The following is a 17240-nucleotide window of genomic DNA, read 5'->3' as shown; positions in this document are numbered from 1 at the left end:
GCTCTGGGTGGGCAGCTGCATCCCAGGTGTGTCTCTAAGCTGGAGCCCTCTCTCTCTGCACGTCCTGCACGTCCAGGCAGGTGCTGTCAATGCCTGTGGTGAATGTGTCAGAGTGTCCTGCAGGAGACGTGATGTGTGTGTGTGTGTGTGGGGGGGCCCTGCCTGCAGGAGGGTGGTGACTGTCCCAAGCTGGCCTCCACTCACCCGTCTGAGAAATGGGTGTAACGACCCCGGGGAACATGGAATCATCAAGGTGGTGCTGGTGAACGCCACGGAGGGAGTGACCACTGCACAGCCCTTCCTAGAAGCCCCCATCACCCAAGCGCAGATGGGTCTGGGGTCCAGTCCTGAAGCATGGCTACCTGCAGCCCCCACCTGGGGTGTGTCAGGGAGCTGAGCCTGAGCCATTACAAAGCAGGGGGAGGTCGTGTTTGTCTGCAGGTATCACAAGGGAGACCAGTGGTGGCCCCAGCGGGGGGGGGCTCGTCTGAGTGGTGGGGGCTGCCCTGAACAAGGCAATCAGCAAGCCCATGGGGACCCGGGACAGAAGCCCCCAGGGAGGGCAGAAGCACCAGGGACCAGGGACGGCAGTGTGGACGCAATGAGGGTGGCAGTGCCGGCCAGGCTGCGGTGTCCAGGGCCCCAGGGGCTGGGGGAGGCCTGAGTGAACACCCCCCAGCCCTGCCCGCCTGGCCCATCCATGAGGTTTTGTGTGATCCAGCCTCTTGCTGGCCAGGAGGATGGCTCCCATCCCCACCTGTCTGTGACAGCGTCTCCCCGACTCCCAGCTGGCAGTCAGGCAGGGGGCATAGAGGCAGTAAAGCTGGGTGGATGGTGCCCGTGTCCCATGTCCAGCAGCGTCAGTGCTGACTGGCCGGGGAGCAGCTCCCGGAGCGGCCTGTCCCCCGTCTGGGAGGCTAGAGCGGGGCCGCGCTTGGGGGCAGTCAGGCTGGTCCCCAAGGCCATGCGCATGGAGCTCTCTGGGAGTTCTTGCTTCAGACGCTGGAGGGGCGGGGCCACAAGTCCTGCTGGTGTGGCCCCAGGCTGTGACCCCTGTCCTCTCGCAGGCCAGCGCCGGCTGTCAGAGTGCCAGGGCCTGGGCGGCTGTCCACAGCGTGCTCGGCGGCAGCAGCAACACGACGGCCAGCAGTGGGCCCGAGGCCCCAGGGGGACGGGAGGCCAGGGAGCTGCAGGAGCACACCTGGTAGCCGTCCTCCGAGCGGCTCTGGTCGCGCTGTCCTGGCCGGGCATGGGCCCCCGCCTGTCCGTCCGTGCCCTTGGGGGCGGCCTGCAGGTCACGGCAAACCAGCCAGTCCCGGGCTGTGGACTGCGGGTACCCAGGGGCCACCGCCAGCTCACCATCCAGCACCTTCCAGTACTCCTGGCCGCGGAAGAAGTAGGCGGCCCCTGGAGAAGAGGGAAGGCGGGCTGAGCTCTGGCCGCTGCAGAGTGTGGGACTCAGGCTGGACAGCAGGACAAGGGGCCAGAGCTGCGGGGCTGGTAGATGGGGCCTGTCCTGCAGGAGGGTCACTCCGTCTCAGCTCCTGGGGCCCACAGGTGGGCGCCTGCAGCCTCAGAGGCGGGGGAAGGTCAGGGAGGAGTCTGCAGGCGGGGCTCTTTCCTACTGGACTCTATTGAGGGCACACTGTGTGCCATGCTCTTCTATGTGCTGCGTGGGCACGCAGCTTGGAAAACGAAACAGAAGAGACTTCTTCCCCTGTGGAGCTGCCCCCCAGGGAGGACGGTCATTTCTATACCACAGGGGAGGGAGGGCCCGGTGGGGGTGTCCCGGAGTACGGAGGACGCAGGGCAGGTGCAAAGGCCCTGGGTGTGCAGGGAGGAGGGGAAAGTGAACAGCACCAGGGCAGCCCCGGGGCCGGAGGGCCCCCAGCAGGGTCCGTGGAGGGAGCACACAGGTGCACGCCTCGCTCAGGGCCGCTCCCAACCACCCTCTCCACAGGTGGGGACAGAGACCGCACTGGCTCACCGTCAGACCAGCGCATGGCGGCGTCCAGCGTGCTGGGGACGCCCCTCCACAGGGGGCTCTGGGCGGGGTGGCCGGGGTCCATGCGCCGTGTGTGCTCATCATAGCGCCAGTACAGCTGGTCCTTAAAGAAATAAGTCTTGTCATTGTGGGCCCAGGAGAAGGCAGCGTCGACGCCACCCGGCGGGAGGCCGAAGTCGGAGACGGGCCGCGGGAATCCTTCCTCTACGTTATTGTCCTTAAACAGCCAGTATCTGTCTCCTGGGGAGAGAAAGAGCCGGGGTGGGGCTCAGCCACCCCGTGCGACCCTGCTCCACAGCACCCACCATCCTCAGAGCAGTTACTGAGCACCTACTGTGCGCCTGCCCTGCGCCTGACACATGCTCTGTGCCTGGCATGGGTCCTTCCACTTGATGGCAGTCTGAGCAGCCAGGGTCTGAGAAGGCAACCACGTTGCAGACCAGGCCCAAGACACAGAAGGGCCTAGGAGATGCCTGTTATCTGTCCTCTCACCCACTCCTGCGAGGACATGGGCTGGGAGCATCCTCGTGACAGAGACAGAGGCTCTCAGCCAGGGCCAAAGCAGACGTGCGCGTGCACATGTGGGGCTGCACACAGAAGCACAGCGCTCCGAGGTCACCCAGACGTGAAACCCAGGGTGAGCTTCCAGACGAGGTTCTAGAGGCTTCAGCTACACCCCTGCCTCTACTCGGGGAACACCGTGACATTACTTGGCCAGGGGAAGGTGGAAATGTGACAATGAAAGTCGGGGAGGTGCCATCCTCCTCCCCTCTGGCTTAGAAATCATCAATCCTGTAATTTAGAGGGAAAAAAAGTAAAACATTCAAAAATCCTTTGCTAGACAAAGGACGGGAATAGACGTTCACCAAAGAGTCAAACGGCCGATAAGCACGTGAGAAGCTGCTCAACGTCACGTCCTCAGAGAAACATACGCCACGACCATGAGTCCCCACCTCACGCCCATTCAATGGCCACAGTCAGAAAACCAAACGACACCAAGTGCTGGTGAGGACGTGGGGAATGGCGCCTGCTGGTGGGGACGCAGATGGCGCAGTGTCTGTGGAAAGCGTAGGGCAGTTCCCCAGAAGGTCACATGCGGGATGACCACGGGATCCAGTAACCCACTGCTGGGTCGACACCCACATGAACTGAAAGCAGGTCTCAAAAAGGTGTTTGCACAGCTTTGTTCACGCAAGGGTCACCCCAGCCAAGAGGAGGAAGCCACCCGAGTGCTGGACAACGTGCTCTGCCACATGGGAACGCCACTCAGCCTTAAAAGGAAGGGCAATCTGACCCCTGCCCCAACGTGGACGGACCCTGAGAACATTATGCTCAGTGACATAAGCGGGTCACAAGAGGACAAATACTGTGCGACTGCACTCACATGAGGCCCATGGACAAGGCAGATTCATGGAGACAGAAGGCAGACGGTGGTGACAGGGGCTGGGGGTTAGTGTTTAATGGGGACAGAGTTTCAATTTGGGAAGATGGGAAGTTCTGGAGACAGTGGTGGTGACAGCTACACAACCCTATAAACGGACTTAGTGCCACTGACCCATACACATAAAAATGGTTAAGATGGAAAATTTTAAGTTATGTGTGTTTTACCACAATTGAAAACAAATAATTACAAAATTCTTTTGCCGGGGCCTGGAAACAGTGGACCTGCCTGCGAGCAGGGAGGGGATAAAGGCTCTGTGCTGACAGTGACGAGGGCCCTGGGGCCGCGTGGGGTGACCTGGACAGGGCGGTTGAGCCCAAGCGCAGGCCCCGGGGGGCCACCCTGCCTGAGGCTTTAAAGCTGGGGCTGTGGAATCCATTGGGGGATCTCCTGGTTTTTAAATGTTGAGAAAGAACCCTAATCTTGAAGACGCCACCATGCAGGGCCCCTGCCATGACTGCCAGCCCTGGGCAGGGACACTGGCAGGCAGTGACGCTGGTGTCAGTGGGGACCCACAGTGAGTGTGAGGGTCGGGTCCTGGGCCCCACACACGGAGGCAGGAGGGAGAGCTGGGTCAGGGAGCTGGGGGGCTACAGACCCTGTTATCCCAAAACTCAGCTGTGTGTGAGGGAGGGAAGCCCGTGGCCCCCAGGTGCCCACAGAGCTCTCAGGGCACAGTTCCACCCTCCTGCCCCCTGCCTTGTCCCCAAACAGATGGCATGCTCCCTGGGGGCAGAAGCCGCCTCCCCCAGCCCAGCCTCAAGGTGGGGTGAGGTGGGGTGATGCCCCTCACCTGGTGGGCCTGTTATCCTGGACTGCGACACGGGAGCTGGACGCGGCTCCCTACTGCACCCCCACAATCAATGCAGCTCCTTCCAGGGCTCCAGTGTCGCTGGGCTCTGGGGTCCCCGCCTCCTCGCCCCTCTCCTGGCTCCAGCCTTCTCGCTCTCTTTGCACTGGCAGTTCCCTCAGGTCACCCGGAATTGACCTCATTACCTGCGCCTGCTAACCGCGTGTCCCCCCGAGATGAGGGGTTCAAGCTGTGGTCCTCACAGTGCAGCTGGCCACACAGGAGGTTCTCAGAGGACACGCCTGGTGGGCTGCACAGTGAGCCCAGCTGTGCCTGGAGTGAACCCCGGCCCAGGGCGCGGTCAGGTGGGGGCCCCACCTTCGAAGAAGAGAATGCGATGGTCGCTGGTCCGCTCGTACACGGCGTCCACGCGCTCCAGCTGCAGCGGCAGGCCCCGCCAGAAGCGGTGCACCTGTGCCGGCTGCAGGGACACCAGCTGCCGGTCCCGGGTCAGCCGCCAGAAGTACCTGCCTGGGGGGATGCATGGGCTGCAGGTGGTGGTCTGGGGCCCTGCCCTGCCACCCCGCTGGGCACCTGACCAGCTGGGCTTACCCTTGAAGAAGAAGGCCTCACCACGGATCTGGGCCACGGCATCAAAGTGCGTGCTGCACCGGTGAGGCACGTCCTTCCGGGGCCTGGGGACGAGAGAGCAGGTGGCTGGGCCGCCCCGACCCAAACCTCCGCGGGAGCCCCCGCGCCACGCTGGCGGCTCTGAGACGCATGACAGTCGCGTCCAGAGAGAAAAGCGAATTAAAGTGAGTTCCTGGTCACTGACGAAGGTAGAACCGTGAGTGAGCTGAGCATCAGGCATTTGGGCAGACGATTGGTCTTGCCTGGCCGCACGGCCTGCACAAGCCAACCGGGCTCCCCCCAAAACGCTGACTGTCAGAGCCAGTGCCCCACTGCTGGTCTGCAGCTCTGCCCTGGACAGGACACAAGCAACGTGACAGTGACAATGGAAGGCCAGGCTCTCAGACCTGTGCCGTCCGCCTGATCCAGAGCTTGGAACACGGCTGGGCGCCCGCGGGCAAGAAGCCAGCGCACAGTGTGCCTACTGGACTTGGATCACGGGTGTGCGCGTCTCTGGAAGGGCGGGGCTGGTGGGGGTAGGGGGGTGATGGCCTGCTCACTGTGGGCGCTCTCAGTGACTCTGGGGTGGCACACTGCTGGCACGTGTTGCTTATCCAATGGGTGAAACGAAGAACAAAAATGTCAGAGCAACTTCTTCCGACCTCAATGGAAATTCGTGATGTCCCACTAAGTGAGGAGAGTGTAAGACGACGCTGAAAACAAGAGCTAAGCCAAATAAAGCCAGAGAAACATGGATACGTGCGTGTTTCTGTGTGTTGTGTGTGCATGAAGGTGGCACGGAGACATGCCAGGCAGTTAGTGTATGTGTGTGTATGTGAGTGTGTGTCTGCATGTGTGGGGGGGCAGGGACGGTCTGCAGATTCTGTGGCATTTGTCTTGGGAGAGCGGGTGGCTCTGCTTTAAGCAAAGGGCTCGCTGAAGGGACGTCTGAGGCTCGGGGCTAAGAGACGGGCAGCTCTCAGGACACTCCCTTGGGACGCAGCCCTTTGGAATGCAGCCTTGTGGACAGGCCACCAGGGTGGAGGGTGCCCAGCGGCCCCCATGTTCTGAGCCGCGTGATAATGTCCCCTGCACCACGGGGCAGAGACCAGCTCCTGCTATGGGGGCAGCACTCCTGAGCCCAGAGTCTTCCAGCTTTTCATGTTACGGGGCAGCAGGGCTGGGAGAGCAGCTGTGCCCCCACCGTCCGTCCGAGGAGTTTAGGAAGCAAAGCATCACTCAGGGCTCAGCCCAGAGCTGTGCTTTCCTCAGAAGAGCCTGGAGCTCAGGACACTGATTGGAGGCAGTGCTGGCTGCACTGTGGGGACAGGGGCCCGCTGCTTACGGTGTGCTGGACCGATTGTTGGGGGGCTCTGGCAGGAGGTGGGGCTCCTCGGCATCTGGCTGTGCTGTGGGGGACACGGACTCCCGCACGCCTGTGTGGACAAGACGCTGCATGGAACCCACACGCCTGCTTCCCTCCAGAGCTCTCCCCTTTCTGGGACCCCAGGGTGGAACCAAGGCCACAGGACAGAGGTGGGGTGGGGTGGGGACAGGGGAGTGGGGGGGTGGGGACGGGGGCTGCTTGGGGGCGGTGGTGATGGCCCTGGAACCACAAAGGTGCTGGCTGCACACATCACTGAGTTGTACACTTGAAAGTGGTTAAGACGGTAAACTTTTCCCACAGAAAATCCAAGTGTCAGAGGGCAGTGGGCGCCAGGGACACTGGCAGAGAGGAGTGGGGGTGGGGCAGAAGGTGACCTGGCGGTGGAGGCGGGTTGGGCGGATGGGGGGACTTCATCACAGCCTGGGCCCAGCTACGCCGTATCTCCTGACGTGTCCCCAGCAGAAGGGCCCGGAATGGGCTCTGCCTGGCCATCAGGTCACCCTGCCTCAGCTTCCCCACCCGTAAGTGGGGACAGTAGCACCCCTCTCGCAGCCTGTAAGGACCGGACCAGTTGATGCACGAGGGCCCTGCACTGGGTCCAGAACCCCACGGATGCCAGCTGTCACACCCGAGACCACCTGGGGGTTAAACGTGGGGTCCTGCCCAGGGCAGAGGCTCTGGGGTGAGGTCTGGGCCCCCTGGCAACAGAAGCTGCATGTTCACTGCACACACGTGAGCAGGCGTGCCAGGCAGGGCGCTAGACACTGAGCATGTGGGGTGAAAAGACAGAGGAAGCCCCTCCCATGGGACTGCGCTCTGGGGCCCCGAGTGACAGACCCAGCCGGCTTTGGGGAGGACTCACCGTACAGCTGCCAGACACGCACCCTGTCCTCGTAGGGGAGCCCGTAGTGCAGCGGGTCGCCCACTGGGCCCTGGTAGTAGGGCTGCATGACCGAGCGCGGGGCTGCCACGTGGCCCAGCCCGATGGCGTGGCCGAACTCGTGCACGGCCACTGCAAACAGGTCCATGCCGTGGGCATCTGGGGACACGGGGAGCCAGTGAGTCTGGGGGCTGTGGTCCCTCAGGGCTTGTTGGGGCCCCACAGTGGGCCAATGGGGTCGACAGGGGCGCTCAGTCCTCCCTGGCTCACACGCCACCCATGGTAGTCGGCAGCATTTCCTGTACCGGCCACACGGTAACTACCAGGCCTCACTGGCCTTCTGCACCCCAAGTTCCAGGGGCCAGTGCAGGATACCCGTGCCCCACGGGTGGGCCTGGGCCACCATCAGCGCAGACAGCCCAGTCCCACAGGCTGCCTGGGCACGAGCTCCATGGGGCCCCCACCTCCCCGCCCACACCCACACCCTGTGCCACGTGGCTCTGCCCTGGGCTTCCTGGAACCGGGGAACTGGGGCCTTGTCAGAAGTCATGACCAGGCCTGCCAAGGCCTTGCAGCTTCCGCTCCCACCTGGAAGCTGAGACCGGGATGGAGACAAGCCCGACTCAGCCAGTCAGAGGAGACCCACGGAGCTGTGCCCTCATCCCCCAGCCTGTAAGCCCAGCAAGACCCATGGGTGGGGTGTCCCCACCAGAGACAGCTGGGTGTGGCTGGCCGAACTAGGACTGCCCAGCAGCCCTCCTGAGCTGCAGGGTGTGCGTGGTGCTTGGGTCCTAGTGGGCCTTGGTGGCTGGCCCATCCTCATGGGGTCTGTCAGGGCCCCTGGGTCACGCAGGATCCCCGAGGGCTCACACTCAGCCTGGACGCACCTGAGGAGCGGAAGGTCCAAGCCTCGTCGTCATCGAAGTGGGTGTCCCCGGCGGTGTGGTGGTCGCCGGGGAGGAAGGCGTGGGCCACCGCGCCCCCCGGGCCGTCGAAGGGGTAGCGGTCGTTGTGGTCGGCTGTGGAGAAGTCGATCTGGATGTCGGCCCGGCTGCCCGCCACCTCGTGGAAGTTCAGGGGCGTGATGTCACTCCAGACCTTGAGCGCGTAGTGCATGAGTGCTCGCACCGTGTCGTGGCCCAGCGGCGAGTCCCGCGGGAAGGTGCGGACCCTAGGAGGCGGGGCCGGGTCACCCGCACAGGCTGGGCCCCACCCACGCTGCGGGGTGCTCCCTGGACCTCCTCCCCCGGGGCTGGGAATTGCGGCTTATTAGGAAATAGGGTTTGCAGAGGTGACTACAGTAAGGATTGAGATGAAACCTTTCTGGGTTGGGAGAACCCGAAATCCAGGGACAATGTCCTCCTAAGAGAAAGAAGCGGACACACAGGATAGGAGGGGCCCTGGGAGAGATGGGAGCAATGGACGCTCCCCCAGAGCCTGGGAGGATCCAGTCCTGCGACCCACACTTGGGTCTCGGACTTCCGACCCCCAGAACTGAGGGGACCCTGGGACTTTCTGGGAAAGGCTGGTGGCACCCCGCCCACCCACCTCCAAGACAGGTTCCTCTTGTTCCACTTGGTGGGGGCTGGAGCCTGGCGCCTCCTTCGAGCTGGGGCCATGGGGAGGTCAGGGAGGGAGCAGCGTGGGGTTTTCATCAGCGCCAAGGTGGCCTCGTCTGTGGGGAGGGCGGGGGTCAGGAGCAGGCCCAGCTCACCCCCCGCCTGGGGTCCCCAGCAGCCCCAGGGGCTGTCCCCCTGGCTCCCGCATCAGGTCTGGTGGGGACAAGGACCAGGCCTCCAGTTACGGGGTACACCCATGACCAGGAGGGGGCACTCAAAGCATTTACTAACTCAGGGCAGGGCCTGGCTGGTTGGAAGGGGCAAGGCCCCAGTGGGGACCAGTATTGCCAACTCTTCCTGCATTTCACGTGACACGCGTGTCTCCCCTTCAGAAGCGCCAGGCCTAAAGGTCTTTATAAAATCGGAATTCCTTGCTAACGTGTAAAAAGTGGGGGATCACAACCCCCCCCCGATTTCTGGTTTCTCTTGGAAATCTGGGGGTGTGGGCAGCACAGGGCTGGCACTCCTGCAGGGTAAGAATCAGCGGGTCCCCATGGCATGGAGGTTAAGTCCTTGCCGCACGGTGTGGCACACCCGGCACACATTCACCTCTGCTGTGCTCACACCTGGGCGAGGTGAGGGTCACCACAGAGGGGGTCCCACATGGTGGGAATTCTTGGTCCTGCCCCAGACAGCAGGCCTGTCCCCCCACACCCCACGGTCTGGCTGGAGGGGGCATCAGGACTCAAAGGGAGGGGAGTAGACACCAGGCTTCGGGAGGGCTGGCCTGGGCAGCACCCGTCGCCCATCGCCCCTGGAGGACTGACCCAGGACTCCGGTGGCCTCTAGACCCCCAAACCGCTGCATGGCTGCAATGGCCTTGGACAGCTCCTCTGGCGCCTGCAGCTGCCCCGTTGTGGGGTCCACCGGGGGCAGGTAGCCAAACTTGCTCAACCAGTCCTGTGGGCAGAGAGCAGAGTGAGGGGTGGAGTGGGGCTGGACCCCCAGAAGGGCCCCCCACCCTAATCAATGCCGCCCCAGCCCCAGCCCCTCCTTAGCCCACAAGGCACCGCTTGCCCCTTCCTTAAGTTACTTCACAGGCGGCTCCAGGAAAAGGGTCTCAATAAACTTGCTGGCCCTTGGAGGGGGTGAGCTTGAGCAGTGCACAACCTGTACAACTGCTCATGGCAGCATGCCCCACCTCAATCCTCCTGAGGCAGCAAAATGCCTAGGGGATGCTAAGAAATTCAAACTCACAAAATGGTTATTAAACATGGCAAGTGCCAAGTTCAGGCCCTGAGCTGACCTATGAGGCAGCAGTGTAGGACCCAAGGTGTGAAACCCAGAGAGGGCAATGGACTCAGACTGGGGACTTAGGAACCAGGTCACAAGCACAGCAGACATGGTGGCTGAACCCAGAATCAGGAGGCAGGCTGCCCGGGCTCAAATGCCACTCGGCCATTTCCTTGCTGGGCTCCTGAGGCAAGTCACTCTACCCTTCTGGGCTGTTTTGTCATCTGTGGATGTGAGGGTACAATTGTACCCCCTGGGAGAACGCCCCGCGTCCTGCCCGTAAGCGGTGATGACAGCTGGGTGTGTGCACTGAGCAGCCCCCACCCCAGGCCCCTGCAGGGCTCTGTGGGGGTCAGAGGACCTGCTCCCCTGGGTTCTGGCAGCCCGGCCAGGCGGCCACACACATTTCCAGCCTTGAGGCCCCCAGAGCACTTCAGGTGGTTTTGAAACTTTGCCAATGTTGAAAAGCAGGTTTCAGCTGCCGGTCTGAGTGTCTGGCCTCAGTATCCACTTGTAGGACAAGATGGCAGAGCTGAGGGCAGGTGCAGCCGGGGATAGGCACTGCCCCCCCCCCAAGTCAGTGGGGCCCTGGGAGTACCAGTTTGCAGCCCCTGCCAGGCGCAAAACCATAGGGACAGGACTCAATCTGAGGGGCTGGTGGGTGTGTGTGGGGACCTCCCGCCTACCTGGGGGGTCTGCAGCCTCAATCCCACCCACCCCGGTGCAGACCCCCCTCCCCAGGACGAGCATCACAAGGCCAGTCCCTTGCACTCACCCCCACTCCCTTCCATGACTCCTGCCCCTGCAGGGGTGGTGGGCTTATGGCTGGAGAGAGCATTGGAACAAGTCCCCAGCTTGCCAGGGGGACATCCCAATGACACACGTGAAGCAGACCAGGCATGGGGGGGTGTCTCGGGGTGGGGGTGGTGCTGGCAGCCCTGGCCCTCAGGTGGACACACCCTCAGGTGGGCACACGATGGCCTGAGGAGGGCCTGCAGAGCCCATGGCCCCCTGCCCAGCTGCGTCTTCAGCAGAGGAGCACTGGGGAGGGGGCGTGTAAGACCGCCTGTCCCCAGAACGTGTCAGCTCATACCAATCTCCGGGGGGCACAGGCAAATTGGGGTTTACATTTTTTTTTCCTGGTAGTTAATACACTTTGAAACATCAGAGGAGGCTAAGGGGGTGGGAGAGGTGGGGGTGTCAGCCTCCCAAGGGACGGGAAGCCCAGGTGGAGAAGCCGCCCTAAGGCTGTGGTCCCTGCAGGGGCAACGCTGCGCCCCAACCCTGACCCCCAGGGTGCATGCACCCCCACCCCCCACGGTGGGGCCGCGGCAGGGCGGGGCGAGGTGGGGGCACAGTCCTCCCCCTTCCACCCCAATACCTACAGAGCCGGGGTCCCACGAAAGGAGGGGAGCAACCGGGCTGGCCCGGATCCTTCCCGCGCACCCACCCGACCTCCCGGAGCCGTCGCCACAGCGACCGCGTCTCCAGGGCAACAGGAAGCGCTGGGGAGGGCTGCGCTGAACCTTCCAGAAGGCAAGGGGAGGGGGCGGAGCCGCCGGCAGGGGCGCGCGGGGGGGCGGGGGGGGCGGGGGGGGGCAACACGCAGCGGCCGCCCTACAGCGCGTGATCCCTCCCGTCAAGTAGACGCCCCCCCTCCAAGAGCCCCTGCCGGTAGCAGATGGGCCAACAGGCCTGGGAGCGGGCGCCGCCAGCATTCTCGGGGCCTCCGCGCAGCCGGGTTTTATGTTTGTCACTGGTGGGCACCACGTGCGTCTGTTCTCGGCGCCACAAAGCACCTTGGTGACTTTCCGTTCATTCATGGGAGCTCCGGCGTCGCCCCCGGAGCAGCACCTACAGGTTTAACCGTCGCTGTGCCCGCAGGTCGCCAGGCCGCACGCACCTGGTCCGTTTTCCCCGCAGCCCCAGGCCTGGCTCCAGGCCCAGGCAACGCTGGTGGACCGACGGTGGGCTGGGGAGGGCCGCGCTGTCAGGCGTCAGGACGCTGGTAAACAAGACGCGTTCACCGTGCGCACTGTCTCATGCAGCCCTCCCCAAGGCCCACGGCCAGGCCGCTGTTGTCCCCACTTAGAGGTGGAGAAGGGGAGGCATATGGGAGGAGGACCTGAATGAAGCCAGCGTCCTGGGACATACGCTGTCCCCTGGTGCCCTGTGGGAGGCCACCGTGGTGCCTGGGGCTGGCCTTGGCCTGGGTTTTGGGGACAGATGGCTGAACTGGCAGTCCCCCCTTCACATTTCATCTCATTGGACCCCACCAGCCTGGGGGGGGGACACACGTGTCATTAGCATTTGCCCCACTGCACAGATGAGGAAACTGAGGCCCACAGTCACACAGCACTCCAGTCTCTAAGACCCTGCACAGGAACCAGCTGGTGGGATGTCAGCTGGCGGGTCCTGTCTTTCTTTGGGGGCTAAGGGGGGTTGTGGCGGTGCGGGTGATCCCCACATGGCAGCATCTTTCCCAGGGGGAAACTCCCAGATACTCCCTGGGACAGTCGGTCGTCTGTCCATCAGACTCACCTTTACTGAGGGTTCGCTGTGCCAGGCATGGGGTGAGGGAGGGATAGCGAAGACCTAGGGAGGCCCTGCCTGCTAACCTTCCCCATGGAGACCCACGATAAACAAGCAGCCATGGAAATAAGTGAATCGGACAGTGATTGCATCACGCGTGAATGACAATTACAATGAGTGGCCAGGCAGCTAACAGTTGTGGGACGCTTTCCGTTCCCCAACCTACTCCGGCTCACAGCACCGTGCAGGGGAAGCTACTCGAGGTCAGGGGCATGTGTCCTTGGTGTCCTTTCATGCCTGGCACACAGTAGGCACAGAGGTTAGGACACCCACCCGACATCACACACAGAACCTTGGCCATCTGCTTTCAGGGCCTGTTCCTGTAACTGCAGCGCTGAGGGGAAGTGAGCGGGGTGAGGGCTCCTGAGCTGGGTGCTCAGGAAAGACAGCCCTGGGGTGACACTGGGCTGAGACATGAGGCAGCTCGGCAGCTCGTGCAAAGGCCCTGAGGCAGGGCCAGCCTGGGAAGTTCAGGGAGGAGAAAGGGCTGAGGGGCTAGAGTAGGGAGGGAGGGATGGGAGAAGCAGGCGGGCCGCTCTGTGACCCGCCCAGACTGCTCTCTATGCCTCTTAGAGCTGGACAGTGCCGGGGAGTGGCCCAGTGGCTCTCAGCTAATGGGTGACAGATGTCACCCCTCACGTGTGCGTGCAGCATTTCACTGGAAGCCCAGGTCCCATTAACAAGGAGACAAAAATCACAGCTGTTGAAGCACCCTTGGAGTCCCTGAGGACTGCACTGCGGCAGAGGACACGCTGAACCCTTAGGCCTTCAGCCTGCCCCCCACTTCCTGCCAGGTGCTGCTGCGAGCCATTCAGGGGCATCACCCAGTTCACGTCCCACTGACCCCATTCCACAGTCCAGCAGACTGAGGCCCAGTGCTTAGGTCACAGGCTGGTGAGCAGCAGCCTGGGACCCACACCAGGAAAGGGGACCGTGTCCCCTCCCATCCAGGGCAGTCCTGCCCAGGCCACAGTGGCTGCCACACAAAGACTTCTCAGTGGTTTGGAGCTGGCCACGAGCCCAGAGCCTGAACTCACTCGCTGACATGTGTCGGGGGGGTGGTGATGGTTGGGGAGTGGGCAGGGGTCTTAGGACCCCCTCATTTAAATTCAAGCCCCTGGGGATGTGCCCCTCAGCAGAGAGGGAGGAGGGACCCGGCTGCCATCTCCGGTTAACTCTTTCCGCTCCCTGGCCCTGGGCTGAAGGCATGTGGCTGGCTTTCTTCACTGAAGCAGCTGCCAGGGGCAACCCTGCCCCCTGCCATGTCTGTGATTCGGTCCTCAGCCCCAGAAGGCCCATAGCTCCGTCACCCCTGCCACCCTGTGCCCCAGGATGGGGACGTGGCGCTCACACATGCTCCCAGGGAGGTCCTGGCTTCAAACCGTCATCACTGCCCCTGCCCAGCCCCTGGGGCCTCCTGGGCCACCGAGGGGGCGCTCATCCCGGCCACGCTCACAGACTCAGCCCCAGACCACCCCCACCTGTGTGGGTGTCGGGGAGCAAAAGTCCCACCAACACGCCATGTGATATGAGGCGGGAACTCAGACTTTGTTGCTGGGAGTAGAAACTTTAGAGGACAGGGTAGGAAATCTGCCAACATGTCATATCAGGCCTGTCCCCAGGCCTCGGGCAGGGCCTGGGTCCCATGACCAGGAGGTTCTGGCAGTGCTCCTGGGGCCACAGCAAAACATTAGGAGCAGCCTGCATGTCCGTGACCACGCGCCTGAAGGAGGCGACATCCATGCAGTGAAATGCCAGGGGCGGGCTCTCAGAGACATCCCCATCTGGATATGGACCGTTTTCCGGGATAGGCTGCAAAATGAACACAGTGGCAGCAGGTTGTGTCAGGTGTACATCCAAGGGGCCGAGATCCCCGTGTCCTTATCATTGCCCAGACCACTTCTGGAAGGATCCTTGGGAAACAAGGGGAGGAGAACAGGGAGACTGCACGTCTCCTGAATATTCTGCTCTGGGTTTTACCTACTCAGAAATAAAATAATGAAAAACTTGGCCCAGCGCTCAGCGGACAGCCCCAGTAGGGCCCAGCGTGCTTTCTCTTTTGTCCCTCTCCACCGGGCCTGACAGCCCACCATTCGCCAAGCACAGCAGGCCTCAATCCGGTGCTTTGTTCTCCAGCTAAAGCTGGGGTGGGCTGGGCTGGGGGAGCCCCTACCGGGGACCAGCCACTGCTCACAACCCTCTGGGCTCAGCTCTGTCTGGCTGAAGCTGGGTCACACTTACAAAGGGGCCCTTCTCCTCATTGGTGGCCACAGACCTGAGTGTCCACTCAGTGGGTCCCCAGGGCGGTCTGCAGAGGGGTGGAGAGGAGCCCTCCGCCCCAAATCCTGGCCTGTCTCGCAGCCTTTCCTGCACCTCTGGGTCTCAGGCTCTGAGGTGTCATTCCCCCGAAGGCCACCAGAGGCCGCCCTCTGCTCGTAAACCAGGGGCAAGAGGCAGGAAGGCTTCTCCCACAGTGGGGGTAGGGGTGGGGGTGGAGCAGCCTTAATGGACGAGGGGCTCTCTGGGCAAGGGCAGCATCCTGTGCTCTCCCTACTGGGCCGGATGCCACGGCCCTGCTGTCGCCCGGCTCCAGGCTAGGGAGCCGTGTCCCCTGCCCGGTGCGGGACCGTGAGCCCCTGGGTGCGGGGGAGAGAGGAGGCACCAGGTAGGAGTAGGGAGGAACGTGTGTGATCGCCCTCTCCCCGCAAGCAGCGAGAGAAACTTCAGAATTGCACTGCGTCTGGTGAGCGAACTTGGCTGGGCTAGGGCTCCACCCCTTGCCTGTGCGGGCGGGACCCCACTAGCCCTCCAGGCCAGCCTGGAAGCTGGAAGGTGGGGGGCCTGGTTCTACTGAAACTCAGCCCAGACCTGGAAACACGATGCCCCCAGCGTGTGTACCCCAGGAGGGGATCCGGGCAACCCCCAGCCACGAAGGGGCCCGAAGGAGGTGGATAAAGCACCCAGTTTCAGAGATAGTTTTGACTGGGAGGACACTGGCTGTGGGGTCCCTCACACGTCTGGATGCAGGGACGGTGGCTGTGCCCTCCCTGATGGCTTCGAGAACTGTGGTGGCTGGGCGGTGGTGGCAGGAGCCTGTTTCCCATCCAAAACCTGTGGCTAAGTCCTGCCAACAACAGGGGTGCGGATGCCACTGAAATGCCTCTGCCTCCCTGAAATCCACTTGAGCTCCGAATGTCAACGTCGCTGGGAGAGGGGCCCGCCAGCACCCACTGCCGGGGGGGGCACCGGCTGTGCGCAGGGTGGGGAGGCGAGGCCCCGTCTGAGCGCAGCGAAGGCAGCTGCAGGGGCGGAAACCTCAGAAGGAATCTGCTTAATCCACAGGCCCCCTCGCGCCCTCGCCTGGCCTCCCGGCCTGGGGTAGCAAACCCACAAAGTCTGATCTAAATCTTCCAGGTTCAGAGGAGGCTTCAAGCCAGCGGGCTGAACGGGGGAGGGGTCGTGGGAAGAGGCCACTGCTGCCACCCACAGTACGGCTCCCAAATCAGTGGGACAGCTGGTGTTGGGGGACAGGGGCGCTGGGGCTGCATCCGAGCCTTGGAATGGGAGGGGGACCCCATCACGCTCAGGACAGGGCCACGGGGGAGGCTGGGCAAGGCTGGCCGCCCTGGTCAGTGTAAATGGAGCGGGGACAGGGCCAAGATACATGCGTGCCTAGTGGGAGGCTGGGGGCCGGCTCCCTTACTCCGCAACACCTTCATCGGAGCAAACTCGAGGACCCCCGGCGTTCCGGGCCCCCACACTCCGCAGTCCCAGCCTTTCCTCGGTTGTGAGTGCGCGCCCCTCCCCCCGCCCATCCCCTGGGAACGCACGCGGGGCGCACGGCCTCCGGCGGCTGCGACGGCTGTCCCACCCGCCTGGGGTCCCCCTTCGGGGCCGCTCCGAGCCGGGGAAGGGGGCGCGGGTCAAGCGACCCCCCGCCTCCGCCGGCTCCTGCGGCTACAGCGCGCTCGAAGCGCACGGGTCGGAAAGGGACCCGGCGCCTCTTACCCAGACCACGGCGCGCGCGCGTCAGGCACTCAGCCCACGTCCCCGCCTCAGCTTTCCTGCCCAGGAAATAGGTCCAGAGCGCCCTGATGGGGTCCTCCCGCACGCGACCCCGTCTCCCCGCCGCGCACTCACCACCCCCAGGCTGAGGTCCTCGGCGCTGGGCGCGGGCGCGGGCGCGGCGCAACCCCCACGGGCCGCCAGCACAAGCAGCAGTAGCGGCAACAGCAGCGGCGGGACCCGGGCCCGGGGGCGCGGCGGGCCCGGCATCGCGCTCTCAGGGCCGGCGGCGCGGCGTGGACGTCCCCGCGTCCCGAGCGCCCCGCGCGCCGCTGCCGGCTGACTGAGCCGCCCAGCGGTGGGGCGGGGCATGCTAATATATGCTAATAGCCCCGACAGCGCGCCCCGCCCGCCGCCTTAAAGAGCCAGCGCTCCGCGCCCCGCGGGGGATGCTCAGACCTCACCAGCGCCGGCCGCCAAGTCCACCGGAGGACCGGGGCTACGGCCGCCCTAGGGAAGGCGCTTGCCCAGTGTTCCCAGACGGTCGCGGGAGGCGGGGGCGAGCGGGCGGGTGGGTGCAGAGTCCGGTGGTCCCTCTCGCACCCCGGGGAGCTGACCCCGGCTGCCGCCCGTGCGCGCACGCGGACCCCACGCCGGA

At 63.7% G+C, this 17240-nt stretch overlaps 1 protein-coding gene across 1 annotated transcript; it reads right to left on the bottom strand.

The window, feature by feature from the left end:
• Positions 1-407: 407 nt before the first annotated feature.
• MMP17 (matrix metallopeptidase 17) lies at positions 408-16928 on the bottom strand. Its single transcript, XM_019748713.2, has 10 exons — positions 16718-16928; positions 9520-9652; positions 8682-8808; positions 8021-8304; positions 7116-7292; positions 6212-6302; positions 4849-4931; positions 4615-4767; positions 1988-2245; positions 408-1407 (listed from the first exon to the last, which is right to left on the bottom strand). Exons 1-10 carry the CDS (start codon positions 16850-16852, stop codon positions 1082-1084), a joined length of 1767 nt encoding a protein of 588 aa, XP_019604272.2. The 5' UTR covers positions 16853-16928; the 3' UTR covers positions 408-1081.
• Positions 16929-17240: the final 312 nt, after the last annotated feature.

The sequence above is a fragment of the Rhinolophus sinicus genome, linkage group LG16 (assembly GCF_036562045.2).
Source record: "Rhinolophus sinicus isolate RSC01 linkage group LG16, ASM3656204v1, whole genome shotgun sequence".
Lineage (NCBI taxonomy): Eukaryota > Metazoa > Chordata > Mammalia > Chiroptera > Rhinolophidae > Rhinolophus > Rhinolophus sinicus.
This window is presented reverse-complemented; position numbering and strand designations above follow the sequence as displayed.